Raw genomic sequence first — 18,433 nt, 5'->3', positions numbered from 1 at the left:
GACTCTGGCTTCCTTCATCAACTCAAAACATGCACAATAGGACAAATCCAAAGCAAAGGTAATTCTGACCAAGATTAGCTCAAGATCTGGAGACGGGCCCCACTGCTCCTGACAGGTTTAACCCAGAGACTGGGTCAAATGCAGAGGAGACGTTCACAGACACATGGAGGGCGTCCTGCTCTGAGGAGAGAGTGACACACTGTCATCATGATGAGGTGGATGAAGTGTCTGCCTATAGACGCAGTGGCTGCAGATGTAACTGTCACTGTGTTTTGTTTTTGTGGTTTATGCTGTGACCTTGAGGCTCAGTTAACAGCATCAGTGTCAGTTCATATATGTGCAGTTTCCTGTTCAGGAGAAATGAGGATGTGGCTAAACTTTTGTTTTCAGCTTCATACAGTGAGAATGGCAGCGGCTCTGGTCTGTGCAGTGACAGGTAACAAGACTTTTTCAGTTTTAATTAATAATATTTAATATTTCTTTAATTTAAATGATGTTTCTCTCATTAAAAGCCCATTGGATATAGTTATGTTTTATCATGACTTCAGTCACTTTAATTCAGAATGTTTATTTTGATTCATGTAGGTAACATTTACTCACACATTAACTTTTCTAACTTTTCACATTTAAGAAAATATCTGCACTACCACAGGAGGCATCAAAACTATGAATGAACACGTATGGAGTGTAGTAAACAAAAGATAGAAGAACTCAAGACTTGTTTTAGACTGAAAACATAACAAATATCCACCCTTTGCTTTGAATTCTGGTTTGAAAGTTTGGTATTACTTGACCCTGATGTGGCTCAGCTGTGAAGTACAAACCATTTCAGGGACTACATCATGAAGCTCTTTGAGAGAAGGACAAGGGTTTGCAGCTCTGTCGACAAAGGGAGGACACTCTGACAATTAGAACAGAAAATATAAACAAAATATTTAGTTTATTTAAGATTTATTCCATTGCTACATAAGTCCATACATCCTTCATATAGTTGACATCTGTATGTATCTAAAATGTACAAAGTAGTGAACATTGAATGAGGTGTGTCCAAACTTTGACTGGCAGTGTCAAATCTCACATGTAATAACATGATTCCCTCATCATAAACAGGTTTAAGATGTCATCCATGCATGTTTGAATAGTTTAGCCATTTCTCCCCTCATGTTATAAAACATATTAATACGTTGGTTTTGTTGAATATAGCATTTTCAAAACAAACAATAACATGGTAATCTGTATTATCATGTGTGTTATGTGTTAACAGTTAATAACTCATACAAATGTAATAACCACAAACTTTGAAACTTGTAGCTCCTGCCAGATCCGTTTGAGTCCACACAACTTTTGGTGCAGAGAAAGCCTGTATATTTTCTGACAAAAACATTTTATTAACAATAACGAGGCTTCACATTCCTATAGTCCAAAAATATATTATTTTATTATTGAAGCATGTCAATCGGCTCCTGAAAGTTTCTCCTCTTCCCAAATTGTCCCGGGTGTCATTCTAGATGAGGTAAAATAAAGTGCATTTTATTGTCCCCGTAGGGAAATCTCTGCTTTTGATTCTTCCTTTCATGGTGCAGTGGGACCCATGTCCAGATCGTGAGTCTTGGTCAGAACTACCTTAGCTGGAGGTTTTTGCATTTTTGCCTTGTCTGATGTGGGAGATGGATATTACAAGTCTTATTGTAAAATCATTGTATCATGGTTAACAGTGTATAAAAATGTACAGTTGAAACCAGACGTTTATATACACTATATAAAAAGACACATGTTTTGTTTTGTTTTTTTCACTGTCTGACATGACTTTTCCTGTTTTAGGTCCATTAGGATTAACAAAATGATTTGCAAAATGCCAGAATTATGAAGAGAAGGATTTTTTAGACAATGTTTTATTACTTTCTTCAAAGTTAGAAGTTTTCATACATTTCATAAGTATCTGTTTTTTAAACTGTATTACTTGGGTCAAATATTTTGGATATTCTTCCACGAGCTTCTCACAATAGCTGACAGGAATTTGGTCCCATTCCTCCTGACAGAGCTGGTGTAACTGAGCCAAGTTTGTAGGTTGCCTTGCTCGTACATGCCTTTGCAATAGGATTGAGATCAGGGCTTTGTGATGGCCACTCCAAAACACTTTGTTATCCTTAAGCCACTTTGTTACCAGTTTGGCAGTATGCTTCAGGTCGTTGTCCATTTGGAAGACACATTTGCTCCTAAGCTTTAACTTCCTGATTGATGTCCTTAAATGTTGCTTCAGTATTTCAACATAATGTTCTTTCCTCATGATGTCATCTATTTTGTGAAGTGCACCAGTCCCTCCTGCAGCAAAACAAACCCACAACACGATGCTGGCACGCCCGTGTTTCACAGTTGGGATGGTGTTCTCAGCCTTGCAAGTTTCCCCCTTTTTCCTGCAAACATAACGATGCTCATTATGGCCAAACAGTTTAATTGTAGTTTTGTCAGACCACAGGACACGTCTAAAAAAATTAAGGTCTGTGTCCCTGTGTGTATTTACTAAGTGTAATCTGTCTTTTTTATGTTTCTTCTGGAGTAATGTCTTCTTCCTGCAGTGTCCTTTCAGCCCATGTAGGTACAGTTCTCGTTTCTCTGTGGAGGATGACACACTCTTACAGCTTCAGCAACATCTTCACAAAGTCTTTTGCTTTTGTTCTTGGGCTGACCTGCACATTTCAGACCAAAGCATGTTCATCTGTGGGACACAGGACCTGTCTCCTTCCAGAGTGTGATGGCTGGACATTCTCATGGTGTTTATACTTTTGTATAATTGTTTGAACAGATGAACGTGGCACCTTCAGGCATCTGGAAACTGCACCAGGAATGAACCAGACTTGTGCAAGTCAAGAATTCTCTTCCTGATATTTCCCAGTGCCCAACTAAATGGGATCCCATGATGTTACACAAAGGAGTGTGTTTCAGATGTGTCTTCAGATACGTCCTCATGTGTGTCTTTAATGAACTCAGATAAATCTATCAGAAGACATGACAACATCATCTGTTTTTTTCCAAATTGTTTAAATGCATAGTAATCATACTGTATGTAAATTTCTAACTTTGAAGAAAGTCTTGAAAATTGCCAAAAAAAATAAAAAAATCCTTCTCTCATTATTCTGCCATTTAGCAAATAGAAATCATTTTGGAAACATTTGGTCTGATTTCATGTCAGACAGTGAGAAAAAAAAGTGTATGTGTCTTTTTATATGGTGTATGTAAACTTCTGGATTCAACTGTACATCAAAAGGAACATTGCGCAAGTTACAGAGTTTTTGTGTTAGTTGTGCCTGTGCCTTGTATGAGAACCAACCAACTCTCAAAGACGTATCTTTGGCCTTCCTGTCCAGAAACAACTTGATCAACTTTGATTCTGTTTTGATTATGCTGGATTATGCTCATGAGTGATTCGCTTTCCTCATTCACGAGAATCCAATTTGTGAACAAGTCACACATTACTTCATAATCATAACTATATTGGCGGTTTTGCTGCAAAGACACAGCAGGTGAACAATTCACCACAAGGTTGATATTCACATACTGCAGATAAAATAATGTATAATGTGCAGTGCCAAACCAAACCAAACCAATATGTAGCTACACAAATTCAATGACAGACATGTACATACACACACACACACCCACACACACCCACACACACACGTACACATGCATACACACACATACACACCTCTTTAGGATTACAGACTGTTGAGAGCAGTGATGGCAGAAGGGATAAAGCTGTTACTGAAGCGTGCCGACCTCCAAAGTTATTGGAGCACCACTTGGTGAAGCTGGTGACAGACTGGTGCAGATATGGTGTTATTGTCACTGAGGAGTGAGAGAATTCAATTAAATGTATTTTTATGAAGCCCAACATCACAACAGCAGTTGTCACTTTGGGCTGAACATGAGAATTGAACAGCAGAAAGATAGAAACAACAATGAAACAGACATCAGTCAATAAAAGACAAGCAGAATAATCAACAGGAAACAAGAAAATAGAGGACTGTCCCAGAACATCCCTTGTCCTTAGTCCCTCCTTCTCGGCAAGGAAAAAAAAAAAAAAAACAGTGGAAAAAAGAGAAACCTGGAGGAGAACCACAGTGAAGGAGAGATCCACTCCCTTGGACAGGCAGCTGCAGATGTGTCCAGGACTAATGTACATCCAGATAGAGTTCAAGCCTAGGGCCAGAGCCCACTCAACTAAGGGACAGAGGGAGGCTTATCCACAGTAGGGTAGGGGTCATCCTAGCCAGGTATTGGGTCATACAGCCAGGTGAGGGAAGGAAGGATCCAGCTCCACGGAACAAGATCAGGGCACAGGAGAGGCATCTAGGGTCCAGTCAACACCAGGCGGTCAGCGACCAGGCATGTGAAACAACTGCACAGAGGGGAGCGGGACAGGGAACAACATGTGAATATCAATGAACGAACTCCAGGAATAGTGAATGTTACTGACAGGGAAAATAGGAGGAAACAGGAGAAAGGACAGTGCTCAGGTTACCATAATTCCCCCAGCATAGGTGCTCCTAAGGCAATTCAAATAAAACTGCAGGTTTAATTTGTGCTCATTACTGGTCTGGCCATAAGCCAGAAGCATATTCAATGAGGAACATTATAAACCAGGTCTTAAATGTAGAGGCTGTGGGGTAATCTTTAACATGGACAGGGCTGATTCCATAACACAGGAGCTTGGTAAGTGAAAGCTCTCTACTGTGCTTTTAAACAGTCTAGGAACCACCAGTAGACCAGCATTTTGAGAGCAGAGTGCTTTGTTTGGATAATATTGTGCTATAGCATCGTGCAGATACGATGGGCCATGCTCTTTATGGCTTTATGTGTCAGAAAGAGAACTTCATTGATAAGTACAGCTGTGTGTCATCTGCATAGCACTGGAATGATGATATTACGGCAACATATAAGGTGTGAACAGGATTGGACCAAGCCCAAAACCCCGTGGCAGACCATAGGCTACCTTAGAACAAACCCACTGAGGGCTGCCCTTCTGACACCTGTCACAGTCTAACCTCTGCAGTAGAGTGTTGTGGTTGATGGTGTCAAACGCTGCACTGAGGTCCATCAGAATTAGGACTGAGACCAGTCCATTGTCACCAGCAAATAGCAGGTCATTTGTGACTTGTGTAGTGCAGTTTCTGTGCTTTGGTGAGCTCTGAATCCTGATAGAAAAACTTCAAATGAATTATTAGCCCGTAGGTGGCAACACAGCTGCAAAGACCTGGAGCCTTAGAGACATGTCCTGTGGTCTGACTAAAATTGAGCATTGTTTTATTTGGAGTAAACAACACCATCCCAAGTGTGAAATATGAGGGTGGCAGCATCATGTTGTTTTGCTGCAGGAGGTGCACTTCACAAAATAGGTGACATCATGAGGAAAGAACATTATGTTGAAATACTGAAGCAACATCTAAGGACATCATTCAGGATGTTAACAATGGACAATGACCTGAAGCATACTGCCAAACTGGTACCAAAGTGGCTTAAGGATAACAAAGTCAGTGTTTTGGAGTGGCCATCTCAATGTCCTGATCTCAATCCTATTGGAAATGTATGGCAGACCTGAAAAGGCACGTGTGAGCCAGGTGGCCTACATGCGTCAACTACACCAGTTCTGTCAGGAGGATGGGACCCAAGTCATTCAGTTTAAAGGCAAAGGTACCAAATACTAATTCAATGTATGTAAACTTCTGACTTTGAAAAAATTATAAAAAATCTAAAAATAAAAAGTCAAAAAAATTATTCTCTCATTAGTCTGGTATTTACAAATAGAAATAATTTTGGTAATCCTCATTGACCTAAAACAAGGATATCAGGATATCGGCTGAACTGATCGTTGATCCACACATTTTTTCAGTACCAGAACCGATATCCAATACCAGTATTGAATTGGTGCGTCCTAAATTATTTAGCAGAATATGTCTCTCTCTTCCTCAGCTGTCACTCTGAGTGTGTCTCCGGACAGCACACAATTCCACCCCTATGAGCATTTCATCGTCTCCTGCCCCTCCAAGTCCTGGACGGTTTACAGGAGCACCCGCTACGAGGTCACCCCAGAAAAGTGTGGAGGGTCCTGGGGTGTTCTTGAGGAGGGAGGCTGCAAGGAGGGTCCACTGTTGGTCTCGGACTCTGGGCTCTACTGGTGTCAGAACCACGACCAAACCCAGTGTAGTCCTGCGGCCAATATCACCGTCAGCAAAGGTAAGAAGACTGGATCAAAGAGTAGATTAGGTCGTGGGTTAGACTCCTGATCTCTCTGAGTGGAGTGTGCATGTCCTCCCTGAGTTATTGTGGTAAAGTGGTTATCCTGTCTCTTGTAATTTCCAGAGAAGTTGATCCTGAAGAGTCCATTGTTCCCAGTGAAAGAGGGAGAGCAGATCACACTGACATGTTCCTTTAAAGAGACCAGATCTGCTGTTGCCACCTCAAACTTCAACACCTCCTTCTTCTTAAACGGAGACTTTAAGGGGGAGTTTCCTGGAGGTCAGATGGTGCTTTCCTCTGTGACCCGGGAGCATGAGGGCCTGTATCACTGTGAGCACCCAACGAAGGCCCGGTCCTTGCAGAGTCGCCTCGTTGTAAAGCCAAAAGGTATGTGACATTAGTGAAATAATTATAAGAATGCTTCTGCCCTCACGACCACTGGCAATCACTCACACCACATTCACACATGGAGAAGGTGGGAAAGTGTCTTGCCCAAGGACATAAGAGCATGTATCGGTTGCAGCTAGAATTGAAACTTCAGGCACTGCACATTCCTATCGGCCATTCAAGTCTGACTATACTTCCACACAAGGAGGTTTACTTAAGGGCTAAGAAGGGCAGCCTGGAGACAAGCTGGCCCAGATAGACTGTGAAGTACATAGCAGACCGCTTCAGTGAAACGAGCTGAGCAAAGAAAATGATAATTTAAAGGACAAATTCTGTAATAGTGGGATGACACCATAACTACCAGAGAAATCTCAACAGTGAACTGGAGGTGTCCTTGCTGAGACTATGTAGGGCAGGGGTCTCACACTCGCAGCAATTGCGGCCCGGGGGCCCCGAGTTTGTGGCCCCCGCCTTAATATGAAAGTTTAATATTAGTATGGTGTATATGGCTCTCAGGACATCAGGCTTGATGCAGAGAAACATTTCTCAATGAGTGAAAGTTACAGCAGTGTTGTCATGGAGTGTTTTCTTCCGTGTCTGACTGGTGCCTCGTTTCTATTGGACACACATTCGTCCCAGCATGTTCACAGCACTTCAAAAAACGTTTTCTTAAGTTGCTGCCGAGCAGGACATTATACATATATATACGTATATAAATGTGTGTAACTGTATACATGTATTTATACACACACATGAATGGCACTTAGAGAGTTAATATAAGGTCTCTCTCTCTCTCTCTCTCTCTCTCTCTGACAAAATAAATCAAAGTGATGCATACGCAGCAGGATAAAAGAAAAGTAAGGAGCTCAGTGCAGTGTGATGAAGTGTGACCTGTCCATCAGCAATAACAGTCCCCGATAACCCGGACCAATTATAGGGTTGCACTGTGGGTTTGTGGGTCAAACCCACGGTGCGTCCGTGTCCCAATTCGCCACATGCACAGTTCAAAGTGCCGTTCGAAGTACCCGCCAACGAAGGGGACTCCTCCGTGTACCCGCCTTTGTGCTGAAATGGGACATGGAGCGAACTTCAACCTCTGTCTGTCTTAGTTATATTTTTAACTATTTATTATTTAATAGAAGAAGAGTCAAGGTGTCATCGTCGCAGCCGTTTATTTCTGTTTAAATTGAATGAAGAAAGGAATTAATCTTTCCCTTTGAATATCAATAGGCAAATATAAGGTTCGAGCTGATTTTTTTCCCAATTGTAGCTTCTACATAACTTTAACAAAATATACCTTGTTAAAACATATTACCAGAGACAGAGGTAACAATATCATTTTTACATTCATAGTCTATAAACCAGAGAACACAGATTAGTTGTACATAAAGTGGGATATTGCAGTTTAAGGGTTCTGTAGCTAAACCACTTTAATACCAGTAGAGGGCGCTGTTTACCTTCTATGCCTTCTATACGTGAGTGTGCCAGAGCTGCACAGGTTTTTTAATCATTAAACACACAGCCTGTATATATCTTTATTCAGATTTTACAGTTTCATGTAGCAACAGTTTCATGTCGCAGTGTTGTAGGTGACATAAACCAGTACTTACATTTGAACATGTACTGCGTAGCGCACTCCATTTGCGTAGGCGCGGTGCATGACGGTATATAGCAGTGCGTGAAGTGTGCTCGGATGCACGCTCCGGCTACGGCCGATCTTCATGGAAACGCATGACACATTTTCAGCAGCACTTGTCGCGGCGGAAGTTACGTAAGCCCTTAAATGCACCGTTCGAACGGCACTTCGAACGGTGCATTTTTTTAACAGCATTTCCTGTGGAAAACCTAATGCGGCCCAGTATCATCCAAACTCTGCCTCCAACAGCCCCCAGGTAAACTGAGTTTGAGACCCCTGATGTAGGGGATGCAAAATACCACAACACACACTATTTCCTACTTACGGTCATAGACTGTATAAATGAATAGACATTGCTAGCTCATTAGCTTCTGCATTCCATATAGGAAGTGAACATGGGCGCGATTCGGCTTCGTCGACTCTCTATTGAAAACTGTTCTCCCGCCTCTCTGTTACTGCTGCTGTCAGGTTCATCTCTCTGAACTTAAAATGTTCATATTAACCTGCTCTTCATGATCCTGGGTTTCTTATTTCACGATTGTGTCTGTAAATCAAGTTATGAACATTAATAACAAACTAATCAGGTGCCTTCTTTCGCCAAGGTCACCCCTGCTAGCATTAGCAACAGGTTTAATTGCCAGTTTTGCTAAGTGCCCGTCTCCTGCCAAACTAGCAATTGCCTTCAACCACCTCACTCCTGATTGGCTCTTTGGTTGATATGATGCTCACACTTGGACTCCCAAATATGCATCTCGGCTCCAGATTATATGCGATAGCTGCAAGCCTCGATTAGCTTCATTTGGCTGGACCTGAACCTAATGGGTGACTTCTCACTCCCTCATTCCTCTTATTTATACAGTCTATGCTTAGGGCATATTTCCTTTCGTCCGTCCTTTATAAATACAATGCCTGGCCAAAAAAAAGTCTCCGCCAAAAAAAAAGGTCACACGCTCTAATATTTGGTTGTTCCGCCTTTAGCTTTGATTACGTCGCACATTTGCTGTGGCATTGTTTCGATTTCGCTTCTGCAACGTCATAAGATTTATTTCCATCCAGCGTCGCATTCATTTTTCATTAGGATGTGGCATTGATGATGGTCGAGTCTGACGCTGCACAAAGCTTCTCCAGCACATCCCAAAGATTCTCAATGGGGTTAAGGTCTGGACTCTGTGGTGGACGATCCATGTGTGAAAATGACGTCTCATGCTCCTGATCCACTCTGTCACAATTTGAGCCCAATGAATCCTGGCATTGTCATCTTGGAGTATGCCCGTGTCATCAGGGAAGAAACAATCCACTGAAGGAATAACCTGGTCATTCAGTATATTCAGGTGTCAGCTGACCTCATTCTTTGAGCACAGACTGTTGCTGAACCTAGACCTGACCAACTGCAGGAGGCTCAGACCTGTTTGCTCAGTTAAATCCAGGTGGCGGTGTTTTTTTGTCCAGGCAGTGAACATTTTACACTGTGTTCTCTTGTGACCCTGAATGATGTCGTGCATGTCATCGTGGTGAGGATGGGTTAAATGCAGACAACGTCATACTTTGGTTTTGATTGACAGATCCACCGCTGACCTCTGCCCCGCCCACAGCCCCACCCTCCTCTGCTGCTCTGCTAATGGGAATCCCTGTGCCCAGACTGGTGTGCTTCCTGGTGCTGGTCCTCCTCTACACCATCATCCTCTGCATCAGCATCTCCATTTACCGCAAGTGGAGTCGAGGTACAGCCATTTAAAGCTGCACTACGTCACTTTTCTGGAGGAGGGTCCATTATTGATTTGTCTGGAATGTTCCACCGTGGCATTAAATTAAAATCATATGTAATTTATTCAATTACAGGAGTTTTTATGACTCAAAAATAACTTGAAAACACGTGTGGTAACTGTGCCTCAAAGGTCTTCTTTCACCTGGTAAGTTTAATGCCACACTGTGAAACATTCCAGGCAAAGCAGTCACATCCTGAGACAAGCAGGTGGAGATCCTTCCATGATAAAAGTTACATAATGCACCTTTAAAGTATATGAGTCTAAAAAACACAAAGTCTCTGTGCACAGCCCACTGTGTCTCAGTCGACACTCACCTTTAATGAAACTTAAAACTGAAATAGAACAACTTCAATTCTGTCAACTGCAAAAAGTGTTAGAGTGAAGATGTTTGGCCGCACGTCCAAGGGGCTTCTTCAGTTCTGGTCAGGTGCAGGTGGGACACTGGTAAATGGTCACATTTATATATCTTTTCTACTTTCTAAGCAGAAAAAGCTTTTTACATCAAGGAACCACACACTCATTCACACACACATCCACACACACACACACTCCCCCCCCCACACACACACCCCACACACACACACACACACACACACACACGTGTCAGTGACGTGACATTTGCAGTTTTGTGTCCAGAAGCCACAACTTTTATAATTATTAACATATAACATATACAACTAAAGTGATATAAAAAACAAATCCATTTAAACAATGTAAAGCTACATTGTTTAAATGGATTTGTTTTTTATATCACTTTAGTTGTACAAATACACATTTGGAATAAGAAACCAAATTTGAAAGAATATTATAGGTTTAAAGTTTTGAAATGTCAATGAAATGTCAGTGTCAATGGAACAGGTCACACAGAATCAGAGATAATATTTGATCGCACAAATTATACAAAGTGACAAACTTTTCTCTGTGACAAAATTTTAAAAAGCCTTGACATGAACATATAGAATTATTTTCAAAATGGAAATAACACAAACACAAAATATAAGACTAAAAAACAGGTTTAATATTTTAAATATAGATAATATAGATAATATAGTTGATATATTGTTAAAACAAGTTAAAGGGACATGTTGGACAGTGATCTTTTTCTTCATGTGTCGTGATGACGGCCCTGGACGACTCTAAAGAAGCACAGATCACACAGTTTTGGACGCCATTTGGTGAAACATTCATTCAATTTATTTTTTATTATTTAACTAACTATATATGCAGCTATTTTAAAGTAATGATTATTTAAAATGTTAAATAATCACATAAATAAAAGAAAATAGGTTTGGTAGATTAATTAGCAATAACTGAAAATGAAACTTCACAATAAATATATTAAAAGTAGACAGATGTTGTTAGTGGGAATGTTATAACATTTTAAATCTATGTCCATTTCATGGAATGACATTTTTAAGACGACCTTGACAATAAATGCAAAAAAATTGGGGTTTTTTTGTCAAAGAGGCAAATGTGAAATAATAAAATATACACCTAAATATACAGAACATCTACACATTTTGCATGTTATTATATTTTCATTTTTTGCACATTTGCAAATAGCTCAGTGTGTCTGACCCTCGTGCACCAGTGTCCACTCAACATGTATTATACCTAAAATTAGCATTAGCATTAGCACTGAGGCACATCTCTCTTTAAACACAGACGTGTGCTCCGGTGAAGCTCTCCTTTTATGTGTAAAGTGTTTAATGTGTCGTTCCATCCACCCACAGCCTCCTGTCCCTGATCTGTGAATATTCACACATTTTAGTGTGACGTGGTAAAAACTCTATAGAAATACAACTAGACAGGAAGTAACGACGCTAACTCTGAGGCTGCCGGGCGCTGGTTAGACGGTTGCAAATATAATCAGAGCATTTGTCAGATGAGCAGCTGGATTGTTATGGTTTGAAAATGTTATTTAGTTTTTTGTTTTGGTTTGTTTTTTTCAGCACGAGCTGAACAAAAGCAGCAGGCGTCCGAGCAAATTTCCCTCCGAAGAATCAGAGACGCCTGACGCCAGCAGAGGGCGCATGGAATGGATCAAGGCAGTTAAAATAAAGCTAAGATCAACATCTGCCTGTTCTTTGAGCTCTTAAAGCTACACTCTGTCTTTTTTCCGCTGTCTCCATGGAAATTATATCACTTTCCCTGGAATGCGTCACAGTGTGGCATTATATCTATTTATTGTGTTTATTGTGTTTTTATTGCTTAAAAATATAAAATCTTCTGCTTTCTTTCTGTGAGTGGGGTCGACTCTCCACAGACCTGACATGTAACTTGGTCTGGTGGTGCCACTTGCTGGATTGTGCACCTTTAAAAATCAGACACATGTTTATATTTAAAGTGGGTTTTTATGTTTTTATAATTCTGACTTGGTTTGTGGGATTGTGCCTGTAGAAAAACTTTATCATATTTTTACATCAGTGAAGTGGCTGTTTGACAAAAAAGGAACAAAGTGCATTTTTGACATTTTCTTTGTTAGTAATTTTATAGGTTGTGTATGATTAAAGTAGCTAATTACCAGATAAACTAACGCAGTAACTTACGAAGTGACTAACGCCGTAACTTACGTACTCACTTACGAAGGTTCTAATGCATTGACTAACACAGTAACTTACGTACTGACTAATGCAGTAGCTTACGTACGGACCAATGGAGTAACTTACGACATTACTAATGCAGTGACTAATACAGTAACTTATGCAGTAACTTACACAGTTACTAACGTAGTAACTAACGCAGTAACTTACACAGTAATTTACACAGTTACTAATGCAGTAACTTACGCACTGACTAACGCAGTAATTCACGCAGTAACTAACACAGTTACTTTTGGGGGTATAGTAGCGGGTAACTATAACTACTACAACTACTTACTTTTTTAAAGGACAATGATTTTAACCAGGTTTTAGTGAAAAAGTATTCTAACCAGTCATATGCACTTAAAAAAACAAAAACAAAACATAATTCAAACTAAATATTGTTAAAAGCTCAAGAATACACAGGCCTTTTAAGCTAACCACTCTGCCACTGTGTATGTACATATTTCTGTATCTGTCTTTGTACATTTGGATTCATATGTTTAAAGGCCTGTACCTGATTTTAAACCATGTTTTAGTCTGAACCTTTAGCCCCGCCCACATCGTCCTGTGATGTTGCACCATGACACAAACTCTGCTGTGTGGGATCATGTCAGGCAGGTGTCGCTTTATAGTTATTCATCTCAATCTGTAATTTCATTTTATTTCATGCTTAAAAATGGACCATGACAGAGTAACAAGCCTCTGTGAGAGAGTCAGGTGGTGGTTTCCCATGATTCCTAGTAACAATGTGCTCATTACTGACAATTGGATGATAAAAGATGACCCTGTTTGTAGCTTCAACAACAGTTTTTACCTGAGAAAATGTTTTTACTGAATAGTGTGTGATGTAAAGAGCATTTATTTTGATTAGACTAAATTCAAATCAGGTACAGGCCTTTTTAAAGCTCATGTATTTCCTGTTATCAGTATTGACAAATAAAGCTGACAAACCAATTCAATAAAACGTTTTCATTCAGGTTCATATTAGTGTTGGGACTTTTGGTTCTTTTATGAAATCCGAATCTTTTTCATATAACAAAGCCAATTGAAAGACTGGCTTTTTATATTATTTAAATCAATTTATCCACAAACTAATAACAGAGAGAAATAACCAAAGCTCAGATCTGTTTGAAATGGTTCAAACTACAACAGCTAAATAAAATGCTGCACTACAATAATGAATTACGGGTAATCATAAGTCATGATGTCTGTGTAATCCCTCAGTCGTCCAGGTCTGATCCATAGTACTTTACTTTGGGTTTTACTATTACCATAAGCTATGATCCCAAATATGTTCAAAAAAGCTGTCAGTCGTGTCGCCTGCTCTGCTTCTGTGTTGATTCTTGTGTTAGTCCAACGTTAAACGGTGTAAAAATGCATAAAAAACACAAAGAAAAAGATTCGGCTCTTATCCAAAAATGAGATCCGGTTTCTAGAGATACTTCCTGATTCCCAGCTGCAGATAAATGACTTGGTCGTTTCCAAACCGGACCAAGATCCAGACACAGTCGCAGCTGAGAACTTACCAAAACCTTTATGTTTAGAGAAGAATCTGCAATGTTTTGTTAATTTCATTTTGCGTTTGGCGCTGGCTGTGTCTCTGTTCTGGGTCTGGAGACGTCACGGTGGACTCGGCCGAGAGAACCTGAGGTCGGGCCAATCCGAGGGAACAAAGAAGAGCACCACAGTAAATAGGCTGCTCCCTGAACCAAACCAAAGCCTGTGCTGTGGGCCTTTCTGCTCTGTCTGCAGGGAAAGAGGGACATGGACCAGACCAGAGAGATAAGAACTGCCTCTTCATCGTTTAAACCCAGACCCACCGGGTGTTTGAAGATTGTTTTTATAGCCCGCTGATTTTACCTTTTAAACTTGTAATTCATTCAACATTTTTGGCCGTTACTGGTTCTTTCTGCTCTCTCCTCACTTGATTTTAACACTTATATTCCTAATTCACCAACCCACGTTACACTAGTCTATGTGTCTTATACTTGTTCTACGGCACAAAATCATTATAAAAATATTCAGGAAAGGTTTGTTTTTGTCTCATGAATGGGCCTTTTTTTTGTATCGATACCCTATCTAGTTTTGATCCTAGTTTTGGTATCAATTAGCATCTGATTTCCGATACTTTTGACAATCCTACTATGTACTTGCATTGACAGATCTCTGCAGATGTGACCTCACTGTTGTTTGGAGTTTAAAATGATTTCACGCTCTGTAAAGCTCATGTTTGTTTTGTGGGATTTGTACAAAGATTAGCGGAATTACAGTAAATCCTGACTGGAGTTTAAACATTAAAAGAACACACATTATTTGTTTTAAGCATTTCTGCCACCAAATCAAGTTCCCTCTGCTGCCAGTAGGTGGCGAGCTGCAGGCTGTGAAATGATGCCTGTGTTTTTTAAATAAGCCTTAAGTTGTACATCATGAAAAGACAAGTAAAGGTGCTCAAGACCATGTGTAAAGGCCAGGAACAAAACTATAAATGCGTAATAATTGATCTTTATGGTGAAAGAATGAGAAGATCTGGAAAATAAAACTTAAATGACTTATTTGAGCTTTAGACGAGACATATTTTTGGTGGAATTTAGTATTAAACTATAACATAAACATATTATTTTACATTTTGCTCAGTGTAAACATAGACTGTATAAAGAAATCTGTGTAATCCCTAATATAAAATCTGTCAACTGGACAAAACGTTGTAGGAGTGAAGACGTTTCTCTGCTCGTCCAAGTCGCTTCTTCAGTTCTGGTCAGATTCATTGCTGGACACTGACTTATATTTGTCTGAAGGAGGCGCTAACTACACAGAAACTCAAACACTTTTAGATTACCATTTGTTTGTACACATTTAGAGTAGAAATAATGTTTTAATTCATTCTCAAGTTGTCCTTTTTTGTTCACATCTGACATTTATGACAATATTTTCAGTATTTTCAGACCTTTAGACATCTTAAACATCATTAAGGATTGTTATTTCTTGTTTGGAATTTGACCAAACTGTAAAGGTTTTATTTAAAATTATCATAACTTTGTATTCTGGATGGTTGTCTCTGTACCCATACATGTTTGTCCCTCAACCAGAAGGTGGCGCTGTTTTGACTTTGTTCCAGCACCCTCACTGATAAATCTATGTTTTTGAATGGGCGTGATTGACAGGTGGATTAGCCAATCAGGGACATGCATGGTTTGTCCTTTACGGGAATAATAAAGGACAGAAAAATACACTGTGGATTTCTGCAGAATGAATGAGCAAAACACTAAACTCCAGGGACCAATGAGCTCCTTTATTTCACATGTGTCACTAATAAAGAACAAATCTGATCATATCTCAGGAAATTACTGACACAAGAAGTTACAAAATGGTCACATTCATCATCCAATCAGACACACTGTTACTAAGAATAAAGGGAAACCAACAGCCTGACACTATTCCAGCCCTTGTTTCTGCATCATGGTGCAACATCACAGCAGCAGAAAAGAGTCAGCGGGGCTAAAAGTTCAAACTAAAACGTTCCTGAATCACGGTTCAAATCAGGTACGGGCTCTTTATGTAACATGTTGATGCGTTTTTAAACTCCACACACATTTACTAGAATCATTTGGATCATTTTAGCTCTGGAATCACCAATCTACTACTGAATAAAAGGTAAAATGAGCCGCTAAACCAGTTGAAATGTACCACTTCATGACATCACAAGGTGGAACAGAGCGTTTTGAGCTTTGGAGATGGAACAGTAATGACTAATAAATCAGGATTACTCAAGCATGTGTGAATGAAACAAAACAGCAATAACGGCAAACGGGCAAATAGCGACTACAACAAGACAACAACTTTTTACAAGAAAATGTACTGTTTTTAAAAGGCCAAAGGTAGTTAAAGGCTCAGGACTTGCCGGCAGCGGAGTTATCAGCAGAGGCCAACAACTGTTAATGGAAATAAAATACTCACTACGCTCCAGACAACACACACGCACGCACACAAAAACAACTATGTGAGTGATATGTGTCTGTGTTTTCATATTGAATGTTTCATGTTTGTGCCTTAGGACAACGGATGAAATTTAGCTCCAGCGCTAACTCCGGCATATTTATGTGGAAACTTTTTTGTAGACGCATTGATTAATATGTACTGTCCTAATTCAAAAAAATAAATAAATAAATAAAAAAGTGAGTGAGCTATCAATTTATATATACAGTCTATGGGCAGAAGTGAGGATCTGTCACACAAATACTCAGAAGCAAAAAGAGAACAGTGTCTGCAGCTCTGTCTCTGCACAGAAGAAACAAAATAAAAAATAAAGGATAATGGATGAACACAAGATAAACGAATGTAAAGGCAAATTACATTAAACATTCACTATTTTAACTACATTAAACTCAATCTGTGGAATCAACAGACGCAACTGGATTATGTAAAGGAAAAAGTGAAATAACTAAATATTTTGATAGAAGAGCATCTGACGTACAGGAATACAGAATGGGAGGGCATCTGACACGGGAGGGCATCTGACACACGGATACATACAGGAGAGTGGGAGGGCATCTGACACAAAGGATATAAGCTATTTCTGAAGCTGTTTAATCTAAATCAAGTTTGGAGTTATTTTGAGTTTGAGTTTTTTTGTTCATTCCTAGTTTTGACGCCTTCAGTGAGAATCTACAACGTAAATAATCATGGAAATAAATGAAAAATGGCGTTAATACGACTTGGAGGATCATTTTTAGGTCTGTGTCATAATGCAATGTGATGTTATTCAGGTTATAGAGGTAGAATCGCTTCAGTTTGTAGTAAAAAATACTTCCTGATCAATTGGGCCAGTTTAGGAGGAGGCGTGAGGGCCAGCAAAAGTTGGTCTGAGGGCCGCATTTTGCCCCTGGGCCGTAGTTTGGACAGACCTGGCCTAATTCATGTGTTTGTAGTTTCAGTTTTACTCAGTGTTTAAATGTAATTACTGTGCACAGAGCAGGCGTCGGGACATTTACTAATCTACTATTCTATCATAAAATACTGTCACACATTCCCTGATGACATACCAGAGGCTAACGCTAACTGCGCTAGCATGCCGACAATCCGGAATAAAGGCATTTTAATTACTCAACAGCAAGAAAGTGTCAGGAAAAGAACGGTGAGAGTTAAGGTTCAGTTTGGACTATTAGGAATGAGGAAAGAGTATTCGATAAATTAATAAATGTGATTATACGTGCTGCAATATCAACACTGGACTACTCACTCCTCTAAAACACAGTTAACATCTTTATATTTAAGATTTTACAAAAAAATGTTATGTTATGTTAAAGGTTATGATTTGACTTCCTGGTTGGACAGAGGCAGCAGATATGACATATGTAGAGGTGTGTTACCGAGCAACTGTAATGTTAACAAGAGCCAAAATATGTCTACAGATATGATTTGGACAAATAAAAATAAAAGACAACATGTTTATTTGGTTAAATGAAGGTTTAAACTGTCAGAAAAATGTCTTCTTTGTGCATTTTGGATTGAATTTATGACATAGACAGGGGCATTGTTTTTTAGAATGCTACTTCCTGGATTTTTGTACTTTTTACTCAGCTTTTTCCCAGAAACTGTCACTTAACTGATGTAAAACTATGGTAAATATTTAACACAAGTACTTCCCACCAAACTGAGTCAGAGTTAGCTGTTTCTGTTACGTTAAAGGGCCAGTACCTGATTGATTTGTACATTTTGAGCAAAGTATGTCTTCATTCATCTTTGTTATTAAATGTGTTTGGCATGTCTGTTAGAGTCTGTATATTCCAAAAAATGACTACAGTTTGTTAATAAAATAGTGAACA

The 18,433-nt window shown here is 39.6% G+C and overlaps 1 protein-coding gene across 1 annotated transcript; it reads left to right on the top strand.

Moving 5' to 3' along the window:
• Positions 1–363: 363 nt before the first annotated feature.
• On the top strand, positions 364–13,591 carry LOC117386718 (uncharacterized). The gene is made up of 5 exons (XM_033984127.2): positions 364–436; positions 5,971–6,234; positions 6,361–6,624; positions 9,823–9,981; positions 11,979–13,591. Exons 1-5 carry the CDS (start codon positions 367–369, stop codon positions 12,041–12,043), a joined length of 822 nt encoding a protein of 273 aa, XP_033840018.2. The 5' UTR covers positions 364–366; the 3' UTR covers positions 12,044–13,591.
• The last annotated feature ends 4,842 nt before the right edge of the window (positions 13,592–18,433 follow it).

This window comes from Periophthalmus magnuspinnatus, chromosome 18 (genome assembly GCF_009829125.3).
Source record: "Periophthalmus magnuspinnatus isolate fPerMag1 chromosome 18, fPerMag1.2.pri, whole genome shotgun sequence".
NCBI classification, from domain to species: Eukaryota; Metazoa; Chordata; class Actinopteri; order Gobiiformes; family Gobiidae; genus Periophthalmus; species Periophthalmus magnuspinnatus.
Note: the sequence above shows the minus strand (reverse complement) of the source record. Positions and strands in the feature narration are given on the sequence as shown.